Below are 16384 nucleotides of genomic sequence, written 5' to 3' on the forward strand. Positions count from 1 at the left end.
ATTGCTTCTTTTCAGAGTCCTTAGTGTAAAAATTAATTTTATAAGCTTTTCCTTCTTCAGTAGCTCTTCTGTCCTCTTGCATCTTTAGGTTCCTGACACTGTGCCTGATTGTCGTGTGTTTAAGCATTCTTTCACATAGCTGGTGCCCCACGCCTTGCATGTCCGTGTGTCCCGCTGTCTCCAAATTCCGGGAGGTTCTCTGGACTCCTGAGAGAACTGCACTCACCAATGAGCTCTGTCTCCTCTCAGCTTCTTCCTGCTAGTATTCTTTTCCTTGTTCCAAATTCAAAAGTTACTTGGCATTTGTGAAGCATATATCAAATCTTTATCAAGTGTTACAGAACATGTTATTCAAGTGTAAGAGAACAAGTACTTAAGACGTGGGGAGGAACCATGAGAACATAGACCACAAGGCAGCACTGGTACTAGCAGCAGTGATAACAATGGTAGTAAAATGGCTTAAACAGTAGAGCCCAGGGTGTGTGTCACACCTCTCCAAGTGCTTCTCACAGAAGAGCGCGCGTTAAATCCTCATGCTGACTCTCATTGGCTCTGCCCCCGCCTGAGGCATGCATGCACATTTGCACTTCAGAAACGGCTCCCACTTGACCTAAAAGTCTCCTCAGAATGTGTTCAGTGTGCACCGGATGCTGGTGCCTCCCACCCTTCCTGTGTTCTTGTAACATCACACACTTCATACAAGTCAAGGTAACTGCTTGAACCACTCAGTACTAAAGTGTTATTAATACCAAGCAATGTTACAAAGACAATTAGTACTGAGGCAAACAAGAGAGACAACTGTGGAAGGTACAAAGCTACTTTTTGATATATATATATAGATAGATAGATAGATAGATAGATAGATAGATAGATGTATGCTAAATGGCAATTAATTACAGATGTAATTAATGTCCATGTTACCAAAACTAGTCAGCACTAAACATTTTAAATCTTGAATGCTGATCAGTGAATAAGTTAACTGTGTATCCTAATTTATTGAATGTATTCATCATTTGTGGTGCATGTGTAGGTATAATGGGTATAGCTATAAAAACAATGACCTGCATAGAATTAAAATGATACAAATTAGTAGAATTCTAGTTTTTAACATTTGAGTATATTTCTACTTACTACATAAAACTGTAAACATGTTACTACATGTTACACAAATACTTTTAAAGTCTATCTAGAAAAGTGTATATAGTATTATAATGCATGTTTATGTTTATATTTCATATCAGACACATTTGCTTATTGTCCATTCAAATATTAATATGCTTTCTAACCACTCAGACACACACAGATACACACACAAATACATACACACATAGAGACACATACACACACACACACACACAGAGTTAGATTTTCTCCTCATACACTGGTGAACTTTGTCCACTTTGAAGATCCTGGACTAGTGGTTGCTGGTATAGAGTTGAGGGTGGTCTTTTGATCCCATAGCCACAAGGGTTTGCCAGCCTCCCTTTGAAGACTTACTTTCTGCAGCTGATAACTTGAGATTAACCTTAGTGCTGCCATGACTCAGTCAATATCATCCCATGTCTCCTTTGAAGCATTTGCTGCCTAAAGAGAAGAAAGGCCATCCCCGCTGCACCTGCTCCCCTATGTCAGCAAACCTCTGAAAGAGTACAAAGAGGGCTTTTGTTTTATCCAGCTGAAATTTAAGTTCACCTAGAGCCCAGCATCTCAAAAATCCCTTTGCAGTTGTTCCGTGTGTTTTCCTGTCTTTTACTCTAGCAAATACACTGAAGACTCCTTCTTGTATCAGCAGCTAGCCATTTGTCCCAGCCAGTTAAATTTTAGAACGACTGAAAGAAATACTTTAAAAGTCTAAATTTAAATAATGTTTATGGCTTAGCTTCCCTGGTGAAAATAAGTCATTTATTCAACAAATCTACCCTATCAGGCGCCTGGCTGTGCTCAAGGCCTTAGAGACACGGGGACACACAGGACAGCCCAACCGTCTGCCCTCCTAAAGGTTGTGTTCTGGTTTGGGGATGAAGGTCTTTTATAGATAGAAATGAGAATTACAAAGAAAAATTCGGAGTGATTTAACAACACACACGTCCTCAAAAACTCTCCTCTCCTTCTCATTCCCTATTTTGGAAGAAGACAAGGAAAGTCAGCGTGATACTGATTTTTGTTGGTGGTGTTTGGGGTTTTTTGTTTGTTTTTGTACTTAAAACATCTTGACTAAATAATAAATTATCTGGGATTTGGATAAACGATTATCGTTGGATTTGCTGACTGACTCACCCCTTTTCAACCGAGTCTCATACAAGATAATTTAGAGCCTCCAAGAGAGAAAGGAGAATTTGAGCTACAGCAGGAGGGTGTTCAGGAAGCATACCTGCATGAAAAACAAGAGGGTCTGGCTCTTCAGCTGTGATTGGCAGCTGGGCAGAAGGCCTTCCATTCTGAATGTGAGCTTGGCTTTGTGTAATCTCCTCTGTGTAGTCTGTGTATACAGCTGCACACGTGTACTCGGTTGATTTCTGTTCCTAAGGAAATGTTGGCTGCCTGTCGTTTGCACATTTAGAGCTGATGGCTGATGGCTGCTGCTGTTGGCTCAGTAATATGGTCAGTCCTCTAATCAGTAGATTAAAAATAGGCATTTTAAGGTAGATTGTCTATTTCTAAAGTGATGTAATAAGTATAACTCTTTTTGTCTTCCAGTTATCGGTAGTAGCCATGGTGATTAACATTTACCGAATGTCAAATGCAGAGGGGCTGCTACAGTTTCTCGAAGATCAAAATTCTTTCCCCAACTTTGAGCATGTGGCATACTGGCAAATACAGTTCAACAATATAGCTGCTGTCATGGTATTTTTGGTCTGGATTAAGGTAATTTATGTCACATTCTTCATATATAGATGCATATATGATGATGATGGTGATGATGATTCACACAGATCATTGGAAAACATAGATTTGCCTTTTTTGGCTGATTGAAATGGCTAGATGAGGTTGCTGCATAGTTTGCAGTCATGTAGATGGCAGCTTCTGTGAACCTCCCTGTTACTATGGATGGAACAACTTGCCTTCCAAATTCTTGTCAGATCTGATCCTGTGCATTTTGTTTAAAACATAGTAAAGTGTCATGTCCCATGGATCTGGGGCCCCAGGCTACTCTAGAGGTCAGCATTTAACAAGATGTGGGTTAGGGAAAGGAACTCAGAAAAACATTGGGCTGCAAAAGAGGAGAGAGGGGGAGAGTGGGAGAGCAGGGGGGAGGAGAGAAAAGCAGGAAGCACTTAATAAAAGGACCGCTTCTTCCTGGGAGGGCAGAGGAAGCCCCGCCCCACCATGGCAGCATCAGAAGCTCATCTGAGTGGATTCTTTCCCACTCATTCCCTGCATAGACCCCGGAGCATTTCAGGACGGTGATCCCAAATTCTGGAACTACAGAAAAGCTCAGTCTTTGTGATGCAGCTGGCAACTCAGGTTCAGTGGTTGTGCTGTGCAAACATAGCCAGCTCCTGGTTCCGTGTACAGTGTACATTTAAATGAGGTTTAACATAACTAAAACTTCACTTCCTCCACCCCAACAGTCATGTTCTATCTCTGTGTTGCTAATGGCGACCATATTAGGACCATCACAGCAAGCTCTCAAAAGCAGCTTTCAGAGAAGGCTCTTACCCAGCGGCTTATGTGTGGCCCCCGAAAGCATGGACCCACATTATGCTCTTTACATTCTCAGTCATTTATTGCTTGTTCAAGAGAGTCCATCACCAACACCAAACTTTATCATAAAATAAGTAGGAGTTGGAGTTAGTGGAGTCGCTCAGTGGCAGAGGCCTTGTCTGGTTGGTATCTGTGAGGCAATGGGTTCTGCCCCAGATCTAAAGAATGAATGAGTAAATTAAATATAGGAGTTCCAGGCTGGAGAGATGGTTCACCAGTTAAGAGCACTGACTGCTCTTCCAGAGGTCCTGAGTTCAATTTCCAGCAACCACATGGTGGCTCACAATCATCTGTAATGGAATCTGATGCCCTCTTCTCGTGTATCTGAAGACAGTGACAGGGTACTCATATACATAAATTAATAAATCCTAAAAAATAGGGGTTTCATTAGTAAGTAATACTGATCATAACAATATAGAAATTAAACAGTTTGTAAAAGACCACTAAGTAAGAGTCTAGAGAGTTCTCTCTTAATGTGTAGCATAAGTATTGTTGTTTATTTATTGCTTTGCCTCCCAAAACATGACCTTTAGCTTCTTCCAGGCAGGAGCTATGCCTGATCCTCCCGTGTGCTCTGCACACAGCCTTCTACCTTAGTCTGCATACATTATACTGGCACCTAAGCTGTCAGCTAGAGTCTTAGCTGCTGGACTTAGATCCTTGTCCACCTGCTCAGTGGGCTTCACAGGCAGGCTCAGCTGGCTCCCAGTCTGGCTGGTGTCTGGAGGCAAAAATACCAGGATTAAAGTCACTGAAGATTCAAGGCAGTTTCCTGTAGTGACCCCTTCATCAGTACATGATGAAGATGCACAGAAACTATTTTCTGACTTTATTTTTTGCTAGTGTTCTTCCCCAATCCCATTTTAGTTTGGTCCTCTTGGGGGACATTATTACTTATTTATCAGTCACATTTAAACATGTTTTTACCATATTGTAACTGTGATACAAGATGTGAGCAAAATGGAGGCAGAAGCTTTGCTTAGCTCACTATTGAGGAGGGTCCCTAGTGTTAGGTTAGAACTCAACAAATACTTTACATATTGCACTCCCAGCGCTGGGGACAGTAACTACCTAGCGTGATCTACGTACTCAACAAATACTTTTGGAATGACAAGGTAGATATTCCTAGACTTGAAAGAGGCACGAAGTATAAGTAAATCATTTCTCTCTTACTCTTCTTTACTGTGATGAGTTACACAGATCCACTTTCACTGGTTCACATGCACATTTCAGAAGCACGAAGCACCCGGCACAGTATAGTATCTGTCACTGCTGTGCCTTGCCAAACATTTTTTGTAATCCCAACGGGAAAGGCTGTATTCTGACTCATCAACTTTCCATTGTATTCCCTTCCCTGTCCTGGTGAATTTGACTCTTCAGGGTGCCTCAAACAAATGGAGTCATACAAAGCTCAAGGCTTTGCATCTGGCTTCTTTCACTTGGCTTTCAAAGTCCTCGTCATTCAATCTCATTCCCTCTTATGGTAGAAGAATTCCATTGTCTATGTGGACCACATTGTGTCATCCACTCATCGACTGTCCTTGTCCCCTCTTGCAGCTCTTCAAATTCATCAATTTTAATAGGACCATGAGCCAGCTTTCCACAACCATGTCTCGATGTGCCAAAGACCTCTTCGGCTTCACCATAATGTTCTCCATCATCTTCTTGGCATACGCACAGCTGGCATACCTTGTCTTCGGCACCCAGGTCGATGACTTCAGCACTTTCCAAGAATGTATGTAAGTATCTGTGCAGTGAGGAAGAAAAGGTTTTTCTGCACATGTATGAAATTGTCCAGTAGTAAATTTTCAAAAAATCGTCTTAAAAATAGGTTTAATCTGAGATGCCATCGCGTTCTTTACAGCAAGATAGTCTTGTCACTGTTTGACGAACAAATGTTAAAAATGCAGATTCAGTTACTTCATCCACAAACATTTTCCTACAAAAGAAAACAAGCTGTGTTGAGATGTTGGTCCTTTTAGGGAAGCAGTGTTTAAGTAGTGAAATAGAGTGGAACAGCCATGGGGAGAACACTAGTCCAAAGATCAAGATCTTTGCCACATCCAGCTCGGGTGGGTTTTAAATGTCCAGTTGCAGGAGGAAGTACACATGAGCAGATGCTTAGCCCTGGGTTCTACCCCCCAGACTCTGTCCTCCCTACCCCTGGCCCTCACCCCCGACAAAAGGAAGCAATTTCCCTGCATTTCATTCCTGTTGAATATTGTTGCCTGTATCTTAGGTTTCCACTTCTAGGAGACAAAACATATTTCTAATATTATAGAAGAAACTAAAATCAGTTCACCAATCTTAATTTTTCTCCAGTGTTCTCAAATATACCAAAAACAAAACCAAGCTACTATACCCTGAATTACAGTTCTGTGCCATTCACAAAGAAGTGACCGGATGACTGGGGAAAGAGAAGATCATGATAGTGAAAGTCAATGCAGCTTTGTGGACAGGGGTCCCCAGTTACTCCTCCTTATTGATGAAAGCCAGGAAAGGAAGTGATGTCACTGCCAACGTCTAGCCACTGTGACCTCATGTTACGTGACTGAGGGTGCTGGCCCTTTGAACCCTACTATTTTGGCCATCTTTCAATGTACCTTTTTGTCATCATTGCTATTATTTAAAGATGTTTTAACTTCAGACCAAGTGTGACTGTTACGAAGATTCTGCGTTGCTAGTTTTTACCCAGATCATGTCTTCTTGCTATACAAATCATCCAGGAATAAGATGTACTATTAAGCAGAAATGGTATATATAATATGAAGCCGTGTTATCATTCTAGAAAGCATCATCAATTGACAGTACAAGTAATAAGACTTCCCCAAAGAGGTCAGCGGTTTTAACTCTTGGGTGGCTCTCTTAGACTTCCCCGTCTATGCCAGCATATGAATCATCTTTGGTAAGCGCGTGTCCACCACGGACACTGTTTGCCTTTGGACTGTGTTCTGTTTTCTTTCCCTAGCTTCACCCAGTTCCGCATCATTTTGGGTGATATCAACTTCGCAGAGATCGAGGAAGCTAACCGAGTTTTGGGGCCACTTTATTTTACTACATTTGTGTTCTTTATGTTCTTCATTCTTTTGGTATGTATAATTTTTTTTTTTACAGTGAGGTGATTTAAACTTTATTCTCCTGAGTCACCACCACCTTCTCTCTTCTCTCATGCTTGATCACCCATCACTTCAAATTAACCTATGAAAAGCAGAAAAAAATGTTAATTCTAGAAAACTGTTTTTCCATTGGTTTACAGTTTTAAGATAGTTTATTTTTCCCGTAGTCTTTCCATTATCTATATACATGTATCTAATGACTGTAAAAATAGTTATAAAATGTACAAATTTATCAAGTTCCCAACATGGCAGTTTTGCCTCAGTGGTAACTGCCACCTCCTTCCACAGCATGGTGGTACTTTTTGCCTTCTCAGTGTCTTGCTGGTATGACTACGCATTTCTTTCTTTTTGTTGATAAAATATGAACTAACAAAGCAACTTAGAAATAGGACGTCAAGAGTTGTGGTTGGTGAATTATCAGGGGTCAAGATTAAGATACTATTTCAACTTTTTCATGGTCCTCAGGCCTGAGCACTACCTACAAAAACCCAGCATGTACTAAACTTAAAAGTAAATCTAACAGTCATTAGGAATTGCTCTCCAAATATGTTTGAAAATACCTTCGAGTCTCTTGATTTGGAACAACTGTTACCATTAGCTTTAAATTAGTAAGATTTGTTTGAGTCGTTCTTTTCGTGACATCTTTATGTTCTACTTGTCCACTGAGCATGTGTGCAGCAAAGTTAGCTTAACTAGGGAGAAGGCATATTTCATCCAAATCCTCTCAGATTTTCCCTTCTGAAAGTTTGAGCAGCTATTCCAGTCACTCAGGGTCACATTTCCAAGGTCCAGCCATGTGTCCCTGTTTTTGGCAGATGATACTCCCAAAGTATCTGGTAGCCACTGCTGGGATGCAAGGGGCAGTGTGACTCTGCAAGTCCATTCATTCACACCCTGCCTTTTTGGCCAGTACAGTGGCTAGGTGTTAACTTCCATCATTAACTGATCCCTTTCTGTCATGGATTAAGGGAAAGGAGGGGTTGTCAAGGCTTTGATGCTCTCTGACTGTGGGTTCTGCGGCACCTGGCTGTCTGCCAAGATTTCTGAAGCATGAAGTTCGTCCCGCAGCAGACTCTTCAGTTGACCTCCACCACCTGTGAGGACACACGGTGATGGTTTGAAAAGCTCAAATAGGACAGGATCACTGTGCTGCACTAGCTAAAGCCATCTAGCACCGAGGTTATATAGAGTCCTCTCGTTAAGTCAGACACAAGAGCAGGAGAGAATTCTCCGTTTGTGTGTTTAAGACTGCCTTTAAAAAGTTATATCTGCCACTGTCTATGTCTACTTGGAAATCTCATAGAATCCACACTTTAATTCATGTGTGGTGGAGCACAGGCCCAAGGATTTATGTATACAGGAGTGCACACCTGAGCGTTTTTTTTTTTTTTTATGTGTAATGGAGTACACTCCCAAGTGTTTACGTGTAGTGGAGCACACACCTGAGGATTTATATGTAGTTTATGTTGTTTTAATTTGTGATATCCAATCTTAAACAATAGTCTTCCTTAATTTATAGAGATTTATAATTCAGCAGTAAAATGAGAGTCTTAATTTTCATTCATGAGTTACTCGTTAAATATTACCAAAGCCTATATTCTTATACAGATATTTTACATAACATATAGTATAGATTATACTGTTTATGCATTTGGTGATGTGTTACACAGTAGAGGGAGCCATGAAATGAGGGATAGGGCTTGGACTTTCTCAGGTTTCATGGATTCATGGGGATAGCAGGCATAGTTGAAGATACCTCTGTTAGCTCACCACTGTTATCAGATACAGACAGCACACAGAAAGCTGATCTGATATACTAACTGCAGTGCTCTGAGAAGGTGTCGCAAACAGATGGAAATATCCATTGCCACTGGGGAAGGGAATGTTAGGCATTTGTAAACGACAGCAGCTGTGATGATGAGCAATTAGAACCTGTCATATATTAGGACCTTACTGAGCACAGCATCGACTTTCCCATTAAGGAAGGTCCTGTCATTTCCCATTTTATAATTTATAAATGCAAACCGAGAGGTTACAGAGCTGGTTTGCTGGGTAAAGCGCTTGCTGTTCAAGTCTGGGAGCTCAAGTGTGCATTCTCAGACTCCATGTAAATGTGGCTCAGTCAAGGCAGCCAGCCTATAATCCCAGGGCTCAGGAAATAGAGGCAGGCAGAATCCTTTGAACAAACAGCCTAGCTAAACTAGCCAAGTGAGGGATCTCTGGGTTGGAGTGAAAGACCCTGTATTGATACATAAGGTGGAGGTAGAAGTGAGTGGGGAAGGCATTCTGTGGTTGCCAGGATGAGTGACACACACACAGATCTTCAGGGTTGAGCACCACACATACATATCTGCAGGGGTGAGCACCACACATACATATCTGCAGGGGTGAGCTCCACATATACACATCTTCAGGGATGAGCACTACACATACCTAAAGGGATGAGCACCACACATATCTGCAAAGGTGAGCACCACACATACAGATCTGCAGGGGTGAGTGCCACCCATACCTTCAGGAGTGAGCTCCAAACATACCTTCAGGGGTGAGCGCCACACATACCCGCAGGGGTGAGCATCTCACACACACATACATGCAGGGGTGAGTGCCACACATAACTGAAGGGGTGAGCACACCAGAGGCCCCCTACACACACACACACACACACACACAAAGAAAATAAATGCAAAACAAATTTTGAAACCAAGTGGGTCAGACAATCCCAGCACTTTTGAGGCTGTGCCAGGTAGGTTTGTGTGAGTTTGAGACCAACCTGAGACACATATAGGGAAAGCACTGTTTAAAAAGAAAAAGAAAAAGAAAGAAAGAAAGATACTTGTATTATACTATAATCTCAAAAAATAGAGATAATTATATTTTTTAAAAGTCAAATGAGGTCTTGGGAGATGGCTTACTGGGGAAGAATGATCGCTCTGTACGTGTGAGCACCTGAGTTTGACTCTCCAGCAGTCAAATAAAATGACAAGAATGGTGGTTGGCTGTGTCTGTATAACACCCGGCACCTGCCCGCCCTGAGACAGGGGTGCGGGCAAGTGGATTACTGGATCTTGTTGGTTAGCCAACTTAGCCAATGAATGAGCTTCAGGTTTAGTGAGCGAGCCTGTCTCAAGGCAATAAGAGGGAGACAATAGAAAAATCATGCACACAGGCACACATGTGCACTCACCACAACACATACACACAGGACAGACAGCATTGTGGGCAGGACCGTGTTTGCTGGAGGAGCCTCAGGACAGAAGCAGACAGAAGGCTGCCTGTTGTCTCTATCAAGAAAGAGTTACAAGGCAGGGCAAGTAAGGAACTGTGCTTGCGGAAGCCTATCACAAAGGGTGAGAACTCCCAGGAGAGTCCCACATTTTAGGCTTTTGTTACTGGGTTTTCTATAATTCTGGAAGTTGTGCTTCAAGGTGACATAGGTATGAGCGAGGTTCAGCTGACTTGACAAGCGATCTTTCATTTTCTTGTGGTGTGAGGGTTTGGGTTGGAAGATCTGATGTGACAACTGCAGTTGAAGTTGCTTTAACATGTTGGACGCTGTTGAGCCCAGCTCCGTATTACAAACAGTAGACAGGCTGTGCAGTTCCGTTGGTTTTCTTCTTTCCTTCCTGGGTTTTGTTTGCTTGCTCTTTCCTTCAATCAACCCAGGACCATGCGCCCAAGGGAGGTACCGCCCACAGTGGGCTGGACCCTCTCCAACCAATCATCAATCAAGAAAGTGCCCCCACAGAGTTGCTACAGGCTAATCTGATAGAGCCAGTTTGTCATTTGAGGTTCGCTCTTTCCAAGTGACTCTAGTTTCTGTTGAGCTGACTAAACTAAGATGCACGAGATGCCTGCCTCTCTAAGTGAAACTTCCTTCCGTATGACATAGTGGTGAAAACATAGCTTCCGAGAATATGAGCTCAAAACTTAATTAGTGGCTTCCTAATTATTCAGATTGGATAAAAAGGTGAACAAAAAAGGATGTCTCGATTATTATATTGCTTTCAAATATATTTGAATTTTATCCTTTGATTTATAAACAGAATATGTTCCTGGCGATCATCAATGATTCGTACTCTGAAGTGAAATCCGATCTGGCCCAGCAGAAAGCAGAAATGGAACTCTCAGACCTTATCAGAAAGGTAGGCTATCCCCTAATTCCCATAGTTTTATGTGCGTGTGCACACACAGTGTGTGTGTCTGTCTGTATATAATTTTTAATATATTTTAATCAGTTCACCAAATCAACGTTGATTCATTGAAGTTATTTGAAGTAATGGGTAGGTTGCTTTATTTCAGAAATAGTTGAAATGCTTTCTTTGGTGGGAAGCTTAATACCTAGGCTAGGCCTTAAATTCTGAGGGTCCTTTTATGGTCTGAATTCGATTCTAGAATAAGCTTTTTGGTTCTTACTTACTCAGTGAACTGGAGCCCTGTGTTCACAACACACTGTAAGGGTCTCACATCTATTACCAGGTCTTCTGTCTCAGTCATCTGAGGCAGAAGGAAAAGAGTCACCCCCCACTTACCCCAAGCCTTCTGTGACAGCTGTAGAGCCCCAAGAAAGAGCTTCTGGATCAAGGCCACAGCTTGGGGGCCTAAGAATGTCGTCCGCACCTCCTCCACAAGCGTGTAATCACTGCTGTGAGCTGGAAGGGCAGGGTAGGGAAGTGCTTTGCTCTTCTCACTGTGGCTTCATTTAGCTTAAAGGCCGAAACTGACATAGAAATAGATAAGCAGGGCAAGGACACAAGCTGTCCCCCTCATTGTGTCAGGTGGGAGAGTTGCTCCTCTATGTCTTCCCCACTCAAGCCCAAGCCACCTTGTCTGTGATTTTGTTTTAGTCCCTTGGTAGAACCTTGGATTCCTGTCATCTCGGATTCGGCACCACAATTGGTAGTGTTTTACTACTTTGTATTGTGTATATAAGCATTTCCCATAGCAGAGTTTTGATATTTATAAAATTCAGCTATTACGCTATTTTATATAACATCAGGTCTTCAACAATGGGGTTAAAATTTGTTTTGTCATAAAATATTGTGGGCAACAGCACCAAGTACAAACTCCACTGTTAGCTATGTAGCCTGCAGATTACCACTTAAGTAACATGTATATCGTACTCAATGGCCAGGCTCTGTTGAGTTCGTCTACCACCAAGCACATACTGTTGCTCTCTTGTCTCCCCTGATAATCCATGTAATTTGTGCTTTAATGAATAGGGGAGCTGGAGAGGTGGCTCAGTGGTTATGAGCACTCGCTGCTTTTCCAGAGCATTTGGGTTTGGTTCCCAGACCTTCACGGATGCTCAGAACTGACTGTAATTCCAGCTTGGGGATTTTGAGACCCTCTTGTACCCTCTATGGGCACCCACATGCATGTGTGCTTGCACATGCATACATACACATAAATAAAAATAATACTTTAAGGTAGAAGAGTGAAAAGCTTTAAATAAAAATAATATATATAGATTTTCAAGACAGGGTTTCTCTGTGTAGCCCTGGATGTCCTGGAACTTACTCTGTAGACCAGGCTGGCCTCGAACTCAGAAATCCGCCTGCCTCTGCCTCCCAAGTGCTGGGATTAAAGGCATGCGCCACCACTGCTCAGCTCAATAATATTTTTTAAGGTAGAAGAGTAAAAAGCTTGGCTGAGATAAAGAGAATGGGCCAGTAGAGATAAACACAGAGCAGAGAAACAAGGGCATAAAGGAAATGGATTGGTAGAAGGAACACCTCATTGTGGGAAGGGAGTCACAGCCTCTGTTTGACAGATTCAGGTAAACAGCTAAAACAACTTAGTGAAGATCAGTGTATCACAAAATAAATAATGCACATTATGATGAAAACATGTTGGAGAGAGAATTATGTTTGCAAATAAATATCATGTTAACTCCAGAGGGGTTTCTCAGTTACTGTTCCATTGCTGTGGAGAGACAGCGTGACCAAGGAAACTTAGCAGAAAAGCATTTCATTGGGGCTTGCTTATGGTTTCCTAGAGTGAGTCCATGACCATCATTGTGGGAAGTGTGGCAGCAGGCAGAAAGCAGATGGCAGCCATGGCACTGGAGCTGAGAGTTTATATCTTATCAGCAAGTAGAGGAGAGACTGAGAACTGTGTGAGCTTTTGTAGGTCTATCTACCCCTAGAGACACGCCAACAAGGCCATACCTAATAGTGAGTGTACTGGCTAGTTTTGTATCAACTTGACACAGCTGGAGTTATCACAGAGAAAGGAGCTTCAGTTGAGGAAATGCCTCCATGAGATCCAACTTGTTTCTTGGTCATGATGTTTTTGCAGGAGTAGAAACCCTAACTAAGACAGTGAGGTAATAGTCCTCACCGACTGTGGACCAAGTGTTTAAATATATGATACAATGGAGACCATTCCCATTCAAACAGAGGAAATACTTTTCAATAAGAAATGAGAAAAAGAAAACAATGTCAGGAGCTCATCTTCCTGTAGGGAGGGTATGATAATTCACCAACATATAGCAAGTATGTTCAGCTCTCGTTTAGGCGAGGTGACAGCATCATAGAAGACAAGCCGTGTTCAGAATTCTGGTTATGTTACAAAGAAGTTCAACATTTTCCTCTTCAGAGCTCTTAGTGGTTTAAGTTTCTGCATACTCAGTAAATATTGGGCTTGGTTTTCTGTTTCTGTAAATGTACAATTCATACCAGGGGCATGTTTAAATGCTTTAATGAGGGAATTCAAAGCCATGGAACAATTAATTTACCCTGTGATTATTCTGTTCACTCTGCACAATTTCAGCCTGATGGCCCTGCTGATCATTGTCTCTGCTGTGCTCCTTCGGCTAAGCATGAGGCCTGCACTCACAGTGACTGGCAGGTACTCTACCACTGACGAATTGCCTTAGGCTTGCCTCTAATTTCTTGAAAGTGCTCAGCCTTATTTCACTGTCTTTAAGAAATGTTTTTACCGCCGGGCAGTGGTAGCACACGCCTTTAATCCCAGCACTTGGGAGGCAGAGGCACTCAGAGGATTTCTGAGTTTGAGGCCAGCCTGGTCTACAGAGTGAGTTCCAGGACAGCCAGGGCTATACAGAGAAACCCTGTCTCGAAAAAAAAAAAAAAAAAAAAAAAGAAAAGAAAAGAAAAGAAAAGTTTTTACCTATAACAAAAGGCCTTACTATTATAAAAAAAAAATAAACAAGCCATTGCTGCTGCCCTTTCCTCTGTGTTCTGGGGAGCACACAGCTATGGAGTGCATAGTGGGTTACATATGGAGTACAGAGTGGGCTACAAAGATATATACTTATCTCTTTATATTTCAAATGTAAACATATACATATGTAAATATATGGAAGAGATTCTTAGTTCCTGATTTATTGAACATTTTCTTCAGGTTTTATAAAAGACTGAGATTACACTCCTTGCTTTCACCAACACATTTTTCTTGAATAGCCATCATCCGCTAAGCATCGAACTTTCAATAGTTCCACAGTAACTGAAAGACAAAATTCAAAAGGGGAATAAACAAAACCATGTCGTTTGTTTTTCTTTTCTTTCTCTTTTTTCAATAGGGCTGCCAAAAAGCACTGGTCAAACTAAAACTGAAAAGAAACACCGTAGATGCCATTTCAGAGAGTCTCCGGCAAGGTGGTGGCAAACTAAACTTTGATGAGCTTCGGCAAGACCTGAAAGGGTGAGGGCCATGTGCTAATTCTTGGTGATGAGAGGATGTTTCAGCCCCAAGTACTGGTAAAAAAATGTTTTTCATTCGGGGAAGCAGGTATTTTCCTGGAACATGCTATATGTCTCCCTCCTGCATTCTGATGTTTCAGTGTTAGGACTGGACCATGTGCCGAATAAACTCACTTCGGTTTTCTCAATACTTTCAGGAAGGGCCATACAGATGCAGAGATTGAGGCCATATTCACTAAATATGACCAGGACGGCGACCAGGAACTGACTGAGCGTGAGCATCAACAGATGAGAGATGACTTGGAGAAAGAGAGGGTGAGCAGTTTAGGGGATGACAGGACTCAGCATCTCTATATATTAATTAGTCCTTTCTCCTCTTCTCTCCCCGACACCCTCAGTGCACACATTAGTAGCCTATTTATTTACCTGGCTTACTCATACAAGTTATAATGTTGTCAATTAATACAAAATGTTGTCAAGTTATGAAATAAAAAATGTACCGACCTGATGTCAAGCACCCCATTTTCTGCTTGCCCAAGACCTTGGTAAACATTTTTTCGAGGTCTTGGTCTATCTGTCCCTCACTGGAAGACCCTATATTCTTCAGGAGGGCCTGGACTTGGAACACAGCTCTTTACCACGTCCGATGAGCAGCAGAAGTTTCCCCAGAAGCCTGGATGACTCTGAGGAGGAGGATGACGAAGACAGTGGCCATAGCTCCAGGAGGAGGGGAAGCATCTCCAGTGGGGTTTCCTATGAAGAGTTCCAAGTGTAAGTACTAAAGTTTTCCTCAGGTTTGTGCTGACTGGGATCAGAAGGAGATGATACATCTTCTCTTGACGTTAGACATTTAGACATTTACTTCTTGTCATGACTAATGTCATTTCTTTCAAATAAGTTCTCTAGTATCTTTCCTTTTGAAAGTGATCTCCATGATCAGAAGTTAGGGAAGCAGAGAGAATGTTACCATTCTCCACGTTCCCTCCAGCCAGAATCGTCTTAACAGATCTCAGAGCCCTTGTAACCGTTTACGGGTGTGTTGGTGTGTTTTCATGTCTTACAGCCTAACACAGGCTCTGTCATTGAGGAGAATGCTCATCCTGCTGCTGCTCACTGTTCTGTAGGTGCCTGTCAGTTTCTCATCTCCTCTTTCTGTGTTGATTTTATGCCTGTTTACTTCTATCTGCTTTTGAAAGTAAGGTAACCATATCTAATATTAAGTTATTCATTTGTGCCGTTAATTCAAGAAAGTTCTGCTTAGTGTGATTTGAAGCTGTCAGTTGCATATATGTTTGTAATGAGTAAGTCTTTAATAGATTAGGCCTCCTGTCAATATGAGATTTTTTTTTTAAAGATTTATTTATTTATTATATGTAAGTACACTGTAGCTATCTTCAGACACTCCAGAAGAGGGCGCCAGATCTCGTTACAGATGGTTGTTAGCCACCATGTGGTTGCTGGGATTTGAACTCTGGACCTTTGGAAGAGCAGTCGGGTGCTCTTACCCACTGAGCCATCTCACCAGCCCGAGATTTTTTTTTTTTAAATACGTTTTTGTCTAATATAACTGGAGTCACTCTGTTCCTTACCATTGCAGTTTGCATGATATTAACACCATGGCCCTTTATTTTCAACATCTTGCATCTTTGATTGTAAGATATGTGTCATGTAGGTGAGGTGGCTCAGTGATCAGAGACGCTGAAGACCTGAGTGTAAGCCTGAGGGCTCCCATGGTGGAAGGAGAGAGCCCACTGGCCATAGATTGTCCTTTGATCTCCACACTCGCTCCACAGCATGTGCACACACACAGTAAATAACTGTAATTAAAGACTAAGCCATGTGGGCATCATAGAGTTGGATCTCCTTTGGAGATTGCTGAGTTTTGATTAGATTGTT

General features: G+C 42.0%; 1 protein-coding gene across 1 annotated transcript in view; it reads left to right on the plus strand.

Annotated features, from left to right (window-relative positions):
* The window catches only part of Pkd2 (polycystin 2, transient receptor potential cation channel), a 42981-nt gene that overhangs the window by 21401 nt on the left and 5196 nt on the right, over positions 1-16384 (plus strand). The window contains exons 7-13 of the mRNA XM_021162290.3: positions 2698-2865; positions 5263-5444; positions 6674-6794; positions 10868-10966; positions 14368-14489; positions 14686-14803; positions 15096-15259. Of these exons, the coding sequence (XP_021017949.1) occupies positions 2698-2865; positions 5263-5444; positions 6674-6794; positions 10868-10966; positions 14368-14489; positions 14686-14803; positions 15096-15259 (974 nt within the window). The remainder of the gene's footprint in view (positions 1-2697; positions 2866-5262; positions 5445-6673; positions 6795-10867; positions 10967-14367; positions 14490-14685; positions 14804-15095; positions 15260-16384) is intronic.

Source organism: Mus caroli, unplaced genomic scaffold, assembly GCF_978045245.1.
Source record: "Mus caroli unplaced genomic scaffold, Mus_caroli_1 scaffold_4, whole genome shotgun sequence".
In the NCBI taxonomy this organism is placed as follows: domain Eukaryota; kingdom Metazoa; phylum Chordata; class Mammalia; order Rodentia; family Muridae; genus Mus; species Mus caroli.